Here is a 13824-nt window from a genome sequence, read left to right as displayed (position 1 = left end):
GGCCATTACTTCTGCGAAATGGGTGGAAGAACCCATGGCATTATGCTTCCCCCCCACACACACACACACACTTGCAATTTCACAATGATGGTGTGTCTCTGGTGTACTGGATGTGGACTTTGTCACAAAGGTTGTTTATGAGTTTCATCTTCATTTGTACATTTTGCTTCTGGTTTTTTCCTCCTCAACTAAAGATGAGAATGAGTGGCAATTATATTCTCTGGATGTAAGGAGGGTCTTGCTCTTCTTTCTACAAAGAACTTAGCTATCTTGCAAGGATCCTAATTTTTTTATATCCTATGCAACTCGTAGACAAGATTGCACGATCTGTCCGAATAGTTAATGAAAACTATTAAACTGTGCTATCTGTTGGTTAAGCATCTCCTTCCTGGGCCTGTACATGTCCATTCTACTAGGGCTCTAGTTTCTTCAGCTGCGTTCCTCAAGGACACACCAGTATAGGAGATATACAAAGCAGCTATCTGGATCACTCCCCATACCTTCATGAAGCATTATACTTGGGATGTCTGCCTTCATCAGCAGACAGTGACAGGATGATCGGTTTTGTATTCTGTTTGTACCTTAGTACTTGCCTGTACCTACTTCCAGTTAGGCCTGACCTTGCTGTTCTCCTTTGGGTGTGATGTATAGAGACCACAAAGAAGATAAACAGGTTGCTTATCTGTAACTGATGATCTTCGAGTGGTCATCCATGCATTCACACCACCCACCCTCCTTCCCCTCTGCTGTCAGTCTTCTAGTATCAATGGGGGAAAAGCTAGTGGGATATATGCACCCATCCCAGTGTGCAAGTGCGGTGGGACTCCTTCACATGTCACCAGGAAAAGAGCATGAAAATCTCTTTGGGTGCCATAATCCATGGGTTTGAATGCACAGATGACCACTCAAGGATTATCAGTTACAGGTAAGCAGCCTGTTAATTTCTTGTCATAGACTCCTCATTCCATCCCTAAAAAGTTTCCTGGTGCAATTTTTCCCATTCTTGTTTTTCAGTGATAAGTGAATATGTGATTAAAGGCTTTGCTATCAGTCAGTTGCTACATTGCAGGCAGGATTGCAGCTAGGTCTCTGATGGAGGAAGCAAGGCATCAAGTGAAGGAATGCATTAACTGCCTGAAGTCAGGATTTGCACATATTAGCCAGGATTTGCTGATCATCTGCAGATAAATTCCTGATTTCATTAAATAACTACAGTTGAAATAAGCTATGGTTATGCATTACATCTGAATTGACCCAATGAAACCGAGTTTCCTGGGACTGAGGGTTCATAGGTTCATGGCCAAGAGAGAGAAAAAAATCGACTGCATTTAACTCATTCACCTGAACTTGTGTTTGGCAGGTTTGGGACAAAGCAGGACTGGAATGTTTGAAAGTATTAACAGGACATACTGGCTCTGTTCTCTGTCTGCAGTATGATGAGAGAGTCATTGTAACTGGATCTTCAGATTCCACTGTGAGGTAAGTATCTGAATAGTTTCAGGTTTGGTAAGAAGTGGGCTGAGGTAATAGAGATGCCTGGAAAAAGGTTGTCTGGGTAGTGGTGGCTAATGCCAGTTGGGCTAATAGGGTGGTGGTCATGGTAGTTATTGGTAGGTGAAGCCAGAGACAATGGTAGGTCTTTTGTTCAGTTATGTCTAGTTTTGTGCAGTGATACATAAACATTTCAGCACAGCAGTACAGTTCCTTAACACTTAACTGAACCTTATCAAAGTGCCAACCTAATCCAGCCTCTCCTCTTGCTACCATTTGCGATAAAAGTATGTATGCCCTATGCAAGAAAGAAATCTTGCCATATGCGCCCCACTACTCAACACAGTAGTCAGAACAGTAAGGTTTGTAGGACAAAGGCAATTATGAGTACTGTTGAAGATCTTAGTTTGATCCAGAACTTTCCAAGCCTCTGCCTCAAGAACACATTTTGCATGTTGTGAACTTACACACAGCAAGGAAGCCTTTGGCCACATGGAAAAGGCAAAAGACATTAAACTACTATTGGGTAACTAAATGCATACAGCCATCCCCAACCAGATGAAAGGGTTCTGGTTTTAGGAAGGAGGCTTTTGAGAGCCTCAGCCCTTTTGCTTTCAGGAGTTAACATTTTTCAGATGGTCTGTTAACAAAATTAATGAAGGCATGTGCACAGTGCTTTTAATTTATCACTAATGGTGTAGTCTTTGCATGTTTAATCAGAAATGCCCCTGTATATTCAATAGGATTCTCTCTCAAGTAACCTTGTGCAGGATTGTAGACTGAAGAAAGTTTGGTATTCTTGGTGTTCTCTGGGCAAGGAGAACAATGCTTGGAGGGGGAGAGCTTTCAAGTTCAACAACTGAATAATGGAAGCAGTCACTTTCCATCACCCTTCAACTTCTTAGAGCCTGAAGAGACTGAAGCAGATATTTTCCTCCCTTCACACTGAAAGAAGGAGCTGTTGCAGCATTAAGATTTCATTCTGTGATGTGTGCCTGAATCTTGTTCTCCAGGTCTCCCCTTACTCATAGCAACAAAAGTCTCTATGGATGTATGTGGGGGGGGGGGGATGTCCAGAGTGAACCAGAATATATATATATTTTTAACCTTGAATTCATTATGTTGTATAGGTCTAAATCTGAAAGCGGATGGATGGTATAAAGCAGGGTGTCAGAGTTACGGGCTGCAGACCAGAACTGGTCTGCCCAGGACTTTAATCAGGCCCACAGCTCTTTTCTTCTCCCTTCCTCACCTGTCCTCACCCTTTGAAGCTCCAAAGCTGCTGAAGTTCCCAATTCCTTCTTCCTTGTCTTTGCTAGCTGCAGCAGGAAGCTCTTCTGGCCTTGCAAAGCTGCAAAGAAAATGTAGAATGAGTTTTCTGTTAAGGTTTCTGCGCCCAGATAGGACCAGACACCTTAATGGAAAATCCATAACACGTTTTCCTTAGTTTATTGAAGTGTATTGTACTGAAATCTAACATACACATGTAGGTATAAATGTCTTAGTTCCCCACAGCAAAAGGAACTCCAGCAGGACATGGTCATTTCCCCCTAAACCTTCACCTCATCTACCATCTCTTTCTTATGGGAGTATGGCTGAGCCCCTTGTAACTTTCTCTTACCATTTGATGAAGGAAATTGTCAGCCAGACAGGTCAGGCATGTGCATGACTGTGGATGCTTTGCAAAGTTTGTGTCTCAGCATACATCAGGGAAGCTGAAGCCATCCATAACTACCAGGTCATGTTGTTTGGATATGCTGTCAAGTTGTTCAAGGAAGGCAGAATCCACCTCCCCTTCCTGGTCCTCATGCCTATTATTTGGCCTAAGCTAAGGGAGGCCTGGAAGGGCTTGGGAGGGTACTCTGGGCCTTCTCAAGGGAGACCCTTAACCCAGAGTGGTGACAGCAATTGGTAAGACCCACCTGGGTTGTGATACCCATGGTCGCAGAAATGAGATCGTTCCTGCCAGCACCATCAACACAGTCAGTGGTTCACCTCCATTGTCATCTGCTCCCGATGAATTCCTCTTCCTAGGAAGAATCAACGAGAACCCTACCTGCACCTCCATTCCCTTCAGCTTCCTCCTTAAAAACTTAAACCTTAATGTTTTTGATGGTGTTCGTTGGTTCCCACATGGATCACCACAAATGGTTATGCTCTGTAGGTTTCATGAGACTCGAGGTCCTGTCTATACTATCTTTAATTTTTGCCCCTGGCAAGCAACATCCCTCTTGGCCAAGGGGGTCAGGCCTGGATATATGACATCCCATACGCCTCAGCATGGGGTCACCTATAACCAACACCTTCCTTTGCCTTCCCATGCTATTCTCCATAGCAAGTTTTAAAAGTCTAATTAAAAGCATATTTTGACATCAGTGAGAGCATTTCAGTCCAAAATAACTGTAATAGCTTCAGCTAGGAAATGAAAAATCAAAAAGTTTGCCGAATAGCCTAATATCAGTTGAAACATGCCAAAAGTAGCCATATGGTAATCTTACAGCCCTTACAGAAGATAGAGAGAGGAAAGTACTCCCTAACCTCATAAGAACATAAGAGAAGCCATGTTGGATCGGGCCAATGGCCCATCCAATCCAACCCTCTGTCACACAGTGGCCCCAAAAAAATTATATTTATCTATATCTAGATATAGATATATACACACACAGTGTGAATTCCACATGTTAATCACCCTTTGGGTGAAGAAGTACTTCCTTTTATCCATTTTAACCTGACTGCTCAGCAATTTCATCGAATGCCCACGAGTTCTTGTATTGTGAGAAAGGGAGGAAAAAAAAACGGTTTCCTACCTGTAACTCATTATCTTCGAGTGGTCATCTGTGCAGTCACACTTATGGGAGAAGGCGCCAGTGCCGATCATGATCGGTAAACTTAAAAGCTGCGGATTTCCGAGGACGTGCCTCAGTGCGCATGCCCAGAAGCCCCACTGCGCATGCTCACTGAGACGGGAGTGGACATCCCGCCAGTTCTTTCTGACCTCTGCATGATCCCAACAATGGACTGGCAGCAGAGGGGAAGGAGGGTGGGTAGTGTGACTGCACAGATGACCACTCAAAGAACATCAGTTACAGCTAGGAAACCTGTTTATCTTCTTTGTGGTCTCTGTGCATCACACTCATGGGAGATTAGCAAGCTAGAAGCCTACCTGGAGGAGGGTGCAACGGTCCATCAGCAGGAAAGAGACTGAAGAACAGCATGGCCCACCGATGAACCCTGATGCAGACAAAGGTCCAGCGCATAGTGCTTAACGAAAGTATGTGGAGAGGACCAAGTGGTGGCTTTGCAAATGTCCCGAAGCAGAACTCCTTTCATGAAAGCTGCAGAAGTGGCCATGGCTCTCGTGGCGTGAGCTCGTATAGGCCCTGGAAGAGGCCTCTTGTTCAACAGGTAACAAAGTTTTATAGTCTCAGTGATCCATTTGGAAAGTCTCTGAGACGAAATCCTATGGCCCAGGGAAGCAGGGGCAAAAGAAACAAAGAGTCTAGGGTCCTTCCGAGAGGAACCTACTCGGTGTAAATAAAATAAAGTGCGGGAAACTGTGCCCCCTGCCTGTTTATGTAGGACATTGCAGTGGTATTGTCTGTCAAGATGGCCACTGTCTTGTTTGAGAGTAGCGGCTGAAAGGAGAGAATGGCATGGTGGATTGCCAATAATTCCAGAAAGTTTATGTGATGCTGAACATGATCCTTGGGCCACTTGTCTCCCACACAGAGACCGTTCATATGTGCCCCCCAGCCCCAAAGGGACGCATCAGAAGTTATAGTCATCGTCGGGGGTGGCTAGTGGAAGGGGGCTCCTGCTAGCAGGTGATGCCTCTGTCGCCACCAAGCTAGAGAGGACAATACTGCCGGAGGGAGGGACATCCTGCAAGAGGGAAGGTCCATGTTGCATTTGAAATGCCTGAGGAACCACAGCTGTAGGATCCTCATGTGAAATCTGGCAAACACTAGAACTGACATGGTTGCGGCCATCAGGCCCAGGAGGTGCTGAATTTGAAGAGCCATAACTGTGGAGTTGTGAAAAAAGACTTATACAATGGTCACAATGTCGTCCGCTCGATTCTTTGGTAGGAAAGCCTTGCAGGACAGGGTATCTATAACTGCTCCTATAAACTGCACCTTCTGAGAAGGTAGAAGACAAGACTTCTTCTTGTTGACCTGCAAGCCCAACTCCTGTAGTAGAGTGAGAGCGGTGGTGATGTACTAGGAGAGATTCTGACTCCACGACCAGAAGCCAATCATCTATGTATGGGAATATTGTAACACCCTGCAGTCTCAGATGGGCTGCAATGACAACCATTGTCTTCATAAAGACCCTTGGGGCTGTAGAGAGGCCAAAGGGCAAGGCCCGATACCGGTAGTGGGCAGTCCTGATGGTAAATCTGAGATATTTCCTGTGAGATGTGTGTATGCTGATGTGGAAGTATGCGTCTTGTAGATCCACAGTGGCCATCCAATCTCCTCGATTGAAGAGAGGAAGGATGTTGGGTAAGGAGGTCATTCTGAATTTGTGATAGGTGATGAACCGGTTTAGAGCTCGAAGGTCCATGATTGGTTGAAGGCCTCCGTCTTTCTTTGGGACCATGAAATAACGTGAATAAAAACCTAGTCTTCTTTGGTTTGCTGGAACTGGTTCTATGGCATGTTTGTGAAGGAGTGATTGAACCTCTTCCCATAGTATGTGAGAGGGGTTGGTGGAGGCGAAAGTTGGAACTGGAGGATCTTGATGAATTTATTATTTATTACGTTAAGCTTATATCCCGCCCTCTCTGCAAGCGGACTCAGGGCGGCTCACAACATCACATTACTTCCATAAAAACCAATAAAACATATAAAACATAATTACATATTTAAATTATTTAAAACATTTCATGGTGCTGTATTAATACAGTACAGTATAGCGGTTCTGAAAGTTTAATGGTGACCATCGGTACTCTGCATGGAGCTCTATATGATGTCCAGTGGCAGCTCTCTCTCGGTTAAATGTTGAAGGCCTGTCAGAACAATTCGGTCTTACAGGCCCTGCGGAATGTAGACAAATCCCGCAGGGCCCTTATGGCCTCCGGGAGAGCATTCCAGAGTTCTGGCGCTGCCACCGAGAAGGCCCTGGCTCGTGTCGTATGGAACCTGGCTTCTTTTGGTCCAGGGATGGACAATAGATTTTTCGTCCCTGAACGCAGTGCTCTCTGGGGAATATGCAGAGAAAGGCGGTCCCGCAGATAGAAATTCTATCATATAACCCAGCCGGATTATGGATAGGACCCACTGATCTGTAGTTATTCTGGACCATGCCTGAAAAAAAGGGAAAAGACGGGTATGGTCCGCAGAAGAAGGGGAGAAGTCGAAAGAAAAAAGTAGTCAAAGTCCCTGTTTTGGTTGTCTTTTCCCCTTCTGACGAGAGGACAGGGAGGAAGTAGGAGAGTACTTGGACTTGGGAGTGTAAGGAGGCTTAGAAAAGGATGTTCCAGTCTTAGGCCTCCACTGTTGCTCCATTGGTGGTTTAGAGAATGGTTTCTTGTTCCATGGTCTAGACCAGGGACGTTTGTTTTGAGGGCGGAATGAAGTGGTAACGCCAAGGTTCCTGGAGGTCCGGATGCTTTTATCCATCTCTTGCAATACAGAGTCAGTATTGGCGCTGAATAGCCCATTCCCATCAAAAGGCAAATCCTCTATGTAGGCTTGTGTATCAGGTTGCAACGTGGTGGATCTAAGCCAAGAATGCCTTCTTAAGGTAATGGCTGTGGTTAGTGTCTTAGCCCCTATATCTCCTGAGTGTTTAGCCGAATTAAGTTGTTGCTTGGCTAAAATCATACCCTCCTTTTGGATCTTCTTGATTAATTTGCGACCTTCACCCCTAGCGAGCCCGCAGAGTAAAGACGCCTTCCAAGATTGTCTAACTTCTTTCCTTCCTTATCGGGAGGTGCAGAATGTGTTTTCCTTGCCTTCGATGATGAAGCCACTACCACAGAGTTAGGCTTGGGGTGATTGAAGAGGAAGTCAGCAGTAGAGTCCTGTATCCTGTACATGTGGTTCAGCCTGCGTGATGAGATGGGTGTGGATGCAGGTTTTTCCCACGAGGATTTAGCTGTATGTAACATAACTGTAGTCAATGGCAAGGCTATAGCAGTGGATGTGTCCATTTGAATGATATCAAAGACATTATCCATGATTACAGGCTGTGGTTGGACCGTGGAGAGTGATGACTGTGCCATGCGCCGAATGAGGTCACCATAAGATTTAAGGTCCTCACACGGAGATATGGGTTGTTCCTCAGCAACCTTGTGAGAGGGTGACGGCTCCTCAGGTGACGATGAAGCCTCTTGTTCCTCTGGGATCGATCCCTCTACTGATCTTGGGGAACCTCCAGGAGATTCTGAATGCTCGGAAAGGAGTGGTGTAGGATCCGAAACCGGGTCTGTCACTGTGACTTTTTTGGAAGTGTGATGACGCGAAGAGTCAGTCCGCTGTCGAGAAGAATCGACGCCGAGTGGTTTGGACACAGAATCAGATGGAACTCGCTTCAGTGGTCGGTATGATGTTCGGGAACGACGTGAAGCCTCCGAGTACTGGTCCCATTCCATCTGTCGTAGCGGGAACCAGGGAAAGACAGAAGGCATTGGGTACGACCCATATAAGTATTGCCATTGGCGCTGATCCCAAGGCAACTGTGGCGGCAAATGGCGAGATGGAGAGTCGTCCTTTGGCCCCCATCTAGGTGAGCGGATGTGTGGGGACCTATCTCTCCTCGGCTCCGGGGATCGACCTCGATGCAGAGGAGACCGGGATCGACGTCAATGAGGACTTTGGGATCAGTCACAATGAAGGCTTCGGGATCGGTCACAAAGAGGACTTCGGGTCAAGTAGATTCAGCCACAGAGTGGAGCAGCTCAGAAAGGCTGTCTTCAGCGGGGGAGTGCTGCGTCAAGTCCAGGTCACGATAGGAATCGGATGAGATAGCCATCTGGGTGGACATTGAAGCTAGCATCAGAGGACTTAGTCGACGACCCGGTGAGGCAAAAATCTTCAATGGCGGGATGATCGGTGCCGTCGGATCCGATGGCGACGTCGGGGAGGACAGAGAAACGGGTTTGCTATGCCTCAGCTTATCCGTCTTCTTCCTCTTCTTGGCTTCCGAAGAAGCTCCCTTATCCTCCCTTGGTCTCTTTGGAGGCGTGGAGGAATCCGACTTAGAAGCTGAGCCCGCTCTTTTGATGGGGCGCTTGGCGTCGGAAAGGGACCTGTCGGTATCAACCGAATCCGATGTCGATGGTTTGTCAGCTCACTCTGCCGAAGCAGACACCTTTCGTGGAGGCAATGCCTGTTCCATCAGGGCTGCTGCCAGACGCGCCGCTCTATTTTTCTTAGTTTGCTTTGAAAAATTCGCATAATGCATGCACGAGTCAGTTCTATGGGACTTTCCCAGGCAAAGCAAATACAGCGCGTGGCCGTCAGGAGGGGCAATCTTACTGCCGCACTTTGCTGTGAGGAAAAGCCCCCTACTTTTCATACATGTGGACATCGTGATTGCCAGTGTGGTTGCCAGGGTGCCTGGAGATTTGACTCTCACACATCTGCTCTAAGAAGTGGACTTTGCTTGCAGTTTCTAAGGCTTATGTGGATACCATAAGCCTCAGCTTTGCATTCTACATCTCTGAAGAGTGTTAGCCAGAACTACAGACATGCTCCAGCTGCTCCTTGTGTGCCCAGTCTTGGCCACTGCAGTGGAAGAAGCCAGGCCACCATGTTTCCAGCCTGGCTCCATGGACCTAAGGCTAACAACAGCAGAATCCATCTTGCTTTCCTGACCCAAGCTTACCCTGCCAGGCTGAACTCATTCCTTCTTAGTGGGAAAGTCACACGTACACACCCTAGCCTGCAAGCAACTCATTTACCTCATGAATGGATTAATAGCTCCACTGTTGATCCTAATTGCTCAGTAATACCAGAACAATAAATCTTGCCCAGCAGAAGATGAGATAAGAGGAAGGACATCTCCTGTCTTCATCAAGTCTTTTGTCTTACCCGGGTGGTACCTAGGCCAGTATTTGATTCCCTATTGTCACCTTCCCAGCTAATCCCATTTAACCTTAAGTATCCAGCCATTCCCATTCTCACCCCAGTCTAATACCTTGGAGCCACCCCAGGCAGCATTGCAGCTTGGAAATTTCCAGCTTCACCAGACTAAGGTGAAGTTCATTGGTCAAAACTGGCATCCAATTAGGTGTCAGCAAGGGATGTCCAGCCTCCTTGGTCATCATAGAGCCTCCCCCTGCTCCTCCCCAAGACCTCCCAGCACCTAAGGGGTCTAAGAGAGTCTATTTAACCTCTGACCCAACTCCACTCAGGTGTGCATCTAACAGTATCCCAGTTCCACTGTCTAGATCCATCCCCAATTCTGGCCACAGTTTTGGGTCCATTTCCCCTGTCCTCTTATGTCGCCATTGGAAACCTTCCCTGAAGACGACGATGGTAAATATGACCCTGTTTGTCTACCCATATATGTTACCCCTATCAATCTATCTGTATTTCCTTAGACCTGTGTGAATGTGTGTGTTTTGTATTTTTACCTTGTATGAAAGAAATATTATTCTAAATAAATTACAATTGGTTTTCATTAAATTAGAGTCCATTTTATTGAGCATCACTCTCTGAATGGTTGAGCCTGGTATACATAGATAAAAAGATTCCTATTAAAGCCAAGTGTCCATTAAACTAATTCCCCAACCTCGTTTTGAGGGCATTTTGGCTAACATTGCACACCTCTTGAAAAATCCCCAACGCTTTTCCATGCGAAAAGTCTGGGGGGGAGGAAGGAGGGGAGGGGGACGAAAAAGGCAGGAAAGTACTTTTTGCCCCTTCATGCCCCCGAAACGAAACAAAACTTGGAAGTAAAAATAAGTAGCAATGAGGAATATATAAAAAAGAAAAAAAGACCTTAAAAATCCTAAGAAATCCTGAAGCAGTAAGGAAAGTTCACCGACCGTAGTGATGATCGACTGATCCAAGCAGCGGTCAGAAGAGAACTGGCGGGATGTCCGCTCCCGTCTCAGTGAGCATGCGCAGTGGGGCTTCTGGGCATGCACACTGAGGCGCGTCCGCGGAAATCCGCAGCTTTTAAGTTTACCGATCGTGATCGGCACTGGCGCCTTCTCCCATGAGTGTGATGCACAGAGACCACGAAGAAGATGTACTACTTTCTCTACTTTCTCCATCCCATGCATTATCTTGTAAACCTCTATCATGTCACCCTGCAGTCGACGTTTCTCCAAGCTAAAGAGCCCCAAGCGTTTTAACCTTTCTTCATAGGGAAAGTGTTCCAACCCTTTAATTATTCTAGTTGCCCTTCATTAGTAAACTCATTCCATAGCCTCCAGGCAGCACTACAAACAGGCTCTGTTTGTAGCTGAAGTGAGGGTATTTCTAATGGGACCTCAGCTACCAAACATAGACAATGATATGGGTAGGGTGAGGTGATCTTGGGCTCTCTTCTAAGGTGTGAGCCCCAGTACCATGGGTTTGGACCAGGAACAAATAGGCAGCAAATGCATTTGCTGCAGTATTGGCTGACTGTGTTCAAGTTTCTCAATATTCAAGCTGAAGTAAGGCAGCAGGATAGCTTGCTCCTTCCAAGGATGACTTGTTCCTTCTTCAGGAGTAGTTTTTAGGACAGCAAGATGTCAGATTTACTGTATGAAGCTAAAATCGCCTGGCCTTTTCTTCCAGTTCTTGAGTGGTTGGCAGTCCATCTCACACAAACAAGCACACACAAGACATTGACTAGACTCACAGCGTAGGCTTTAAGGCCTTATCTGCAGTCCCCAGACAGTAGGTGGTGGCTGATGTTATGACTGCATGTACTTCAAGTACTTTTCAGCCACCTCCTCTCCAGGCTAAACATGCCCAGCTCCTTCAACCTTTCTTCTGGAGACTTGATCTCCAGACCCCTCACCATCTTCGTCGCCCTCCTCTGGACCTGTTCAAATAGTTCAAATAGCTATTTGCCTGACTGAGGGAGCTGAACTCACTTGATCTGATTTAATTTTTTTAATGTGGGATACATGTATTTGTGTGTTTTTAGAAATGCTGTATGGCTTCAAGAGCGGCCTGGAAGAGAAGTCTATTTTCCCCACTTGTCTTCATTTCACTTCATCCAAAATCTTTTTTTTTTTTCAGAGTGTGGGATGTGAACACTGGTGAAGTCCTGAACACACTGATACATCACAACGAGGCAGTGCTTCACTTGCGCTTCAGTAATGGTTTAATGGTGACCTGCTCAAAGGACAGATCAATTGCTGTTTGGGATATGGCCTCACCAACTGATATCACTCTACGCCGTGTGTTGGTGGGTCATCGGGCAGCTGTTAATGTTGTAGACTTTGATGACAAATATATTGTATCTGCTTCCGGGGACAGGACCATTAAAGTAAGTTAGCAATAAGTTTTCTGCAACTTACCAGTTTCTAAAGGAATGGTGGGAAAGCTGTCAACTGCATTTCTGAAGTGATGATAGTGTTATCATTCTAATAGTATAAAAGTCATGCTGAATCAGAACAAAGGTATTCTGATCACACTGATTAGCTGCCTCTAAGAAGCTCACTTACCTGGATGACTAACCGCATAAAGGGGCATACTTCCTCTCATACTGGAGGCAGTTGATATCCGTCATAACCAGTAGCCATTGTGACTTGTAGTCATTGTTAGCACCATCCTCCATGAATGTGACCACTCCCCCTTTAAAGCCTTCCAAGTTGGCAGTCATTACCACATATGTGGCAGCAACTTTCATAAATCTGGCAAGGTGACATAAACATTTCCTATATTATTGGTGGGTCTGTAGCTCTTGTTTGTTGAATGTTTGCATAAGGGAGCGTTCTGTATTTTTTCTCCAAATGAATACATGCAGCAAACCTGTGATCACCTATTTTCTTCAGTGTCAGTATTTTGAGCGCTAAGTCTGTTGTAACAAAATAACAATATGTTAGTCTGTTGTAACAAAACAAAATGAAAATCTAATGGCTCCTTAAAGGTAGACAACATTTATTCCAGTGGGAACTTCTGTGCATCACTGCTTACTTCATTTGATATGTATGATAAAGTTGACAAAGGGAGTGATGAAAACTCTTATTGAAATGTTAATCTTTAGTAACATTTGTCCAAAACCATAGGCAGCCTTCCAGCAATAAAATCACTTGGTGAAGTGGACCTTTTTCTGGAGGGTGGGTGGATCGAGGCGGTGCGGCAATACTGATGTTATTAGATTTGTCGGCTGCATTTGATACTGATCCACCGCCTCGCCGACATAGGGGTTGAGGGGTTGGCCTTACAATGGCTTTCCTCCTTCGTCATGGGTCGGGGACAGAGGGTGGCGATTGGGAGTGAGCGATCCCAGAGGCGCACACTAGACTGTGGGGTGCCCCAGGGAGCAGTTCTCTCCCCGATGTTATTCAACATCTATATGCGCCCCCTCGCCCAGATTGCCCGGAGATTTGGGCTGGGTTGCCATCAATACGCAGATGACACCCAGCTCTATCTACTAATGGACGGACGGCCCGCCTCCGCCCTGGGGAACCTGGACCGGGCTTTGCAGGCTGTTGCAACGTGGCTTAGACTGAGTGGGCTGAAGTTAAATCCAGCGAAGACAGAGGTTCTCCATGTGGGTCGTGGCACTCTGGGGAAGGAAATATCTCTCCCGGCCTTTGACGGGTAAAGAGCCTGGGCGTCTTACTGGAGCCTTCATTATCAATGGAGGCCCAATGGAGGCCCAGATAACAGCCACTGCCAAATCAGCATTCTTCCACCTGAGGCGGGCGAGGCAGTTGGCCCCTTTCCTAGAGCGTCAGGACCTAGCAATGGTGATCCACGCGACGGTCACCTCAAGACCAGACTACTGTAACACTCTCTACATGGGGCTGCCTCTGTACCGGACCCGGGAGCTGCAGCTAGTGCAGAACGCGGCGGCCAGGCTGTTACTTGGTCTCCCAAGATGGGAGCATATACGGCCAGGGCTGCGCGGACTGCACTGGCTGCCAATCGTATACCGGATCCAGTACAAAGTGCTGGTCATAACCTTTAAAGCCCTATATGGCCAAGGACCGACCTACCTGAGGGACCGTCTCTCCCCATATGAGCCCCAGAGAGCACTGAGGTAAGTGGGGAAAAGCAGACTGAATATCCCTGGGCCAAAAGAAGTCAAACTTCAAAGCACCCGCACTCGGGCCTTTTCCGTTGCGGCCCCACAACTCTGGAACAAACTCCCAGAGGAGGTGCGGGCCCTGCGGAACTTAGACCAGTTCCGCAGGGCCTGCAAGACCGCCCT

At 46.6% G+C, this 13824-nt stretch overlaps 1 protein-coding gene across 5 annotated transcripts in view; it reads left to right on the top strand.

The window, feature by feature from the left end:
• The window catches only part of FBXW11 (F-box and WD repeat domain containing 11), a 412946-nt gene that overhangs the window by 332124 nt on the left and 66998 nt on the right, over positions 1-13824 (top strand). For all 5 annotated transcript variants that reach the window (XM_060232907.1, XM_060232882.1, XM_060232913.1 and 2 more), the window contains 2 exons: positions 1361-1479; positions 11682-11931. In XM_060232907.1, the coding sequence (XP_060088890.1) occupies positions 1361-1479; positions 11682-11931 (369 nt within the window). The remainder of the gene's footprint in view (positions 1-1360; positions 1480-11681; positions 11932-13824) is intronic.

The sequence above is a fragment of the Heteronotia binoei genome, chromosome 1, assembly GCF_032191835.1.
Source record: "Heteronotia binoei isolate CCM8104 ecotype False Entrance Well chromosome 1, APGP_CSIRO_Hbin_v1, whole genome shotgun sequence".
Classification (NCBI taxonomy): domain Eukaryota; kingdom Metazoa; phylum Chordata; class Lepidosauria; order Squamata; family Gekkonidae; genus Heteronotia; species Heteronotia binoei.
Note: the sequence above shows the minus strand (reverse complement) of the source record. Positions and strands in the feature narration are given on the sequence as shown.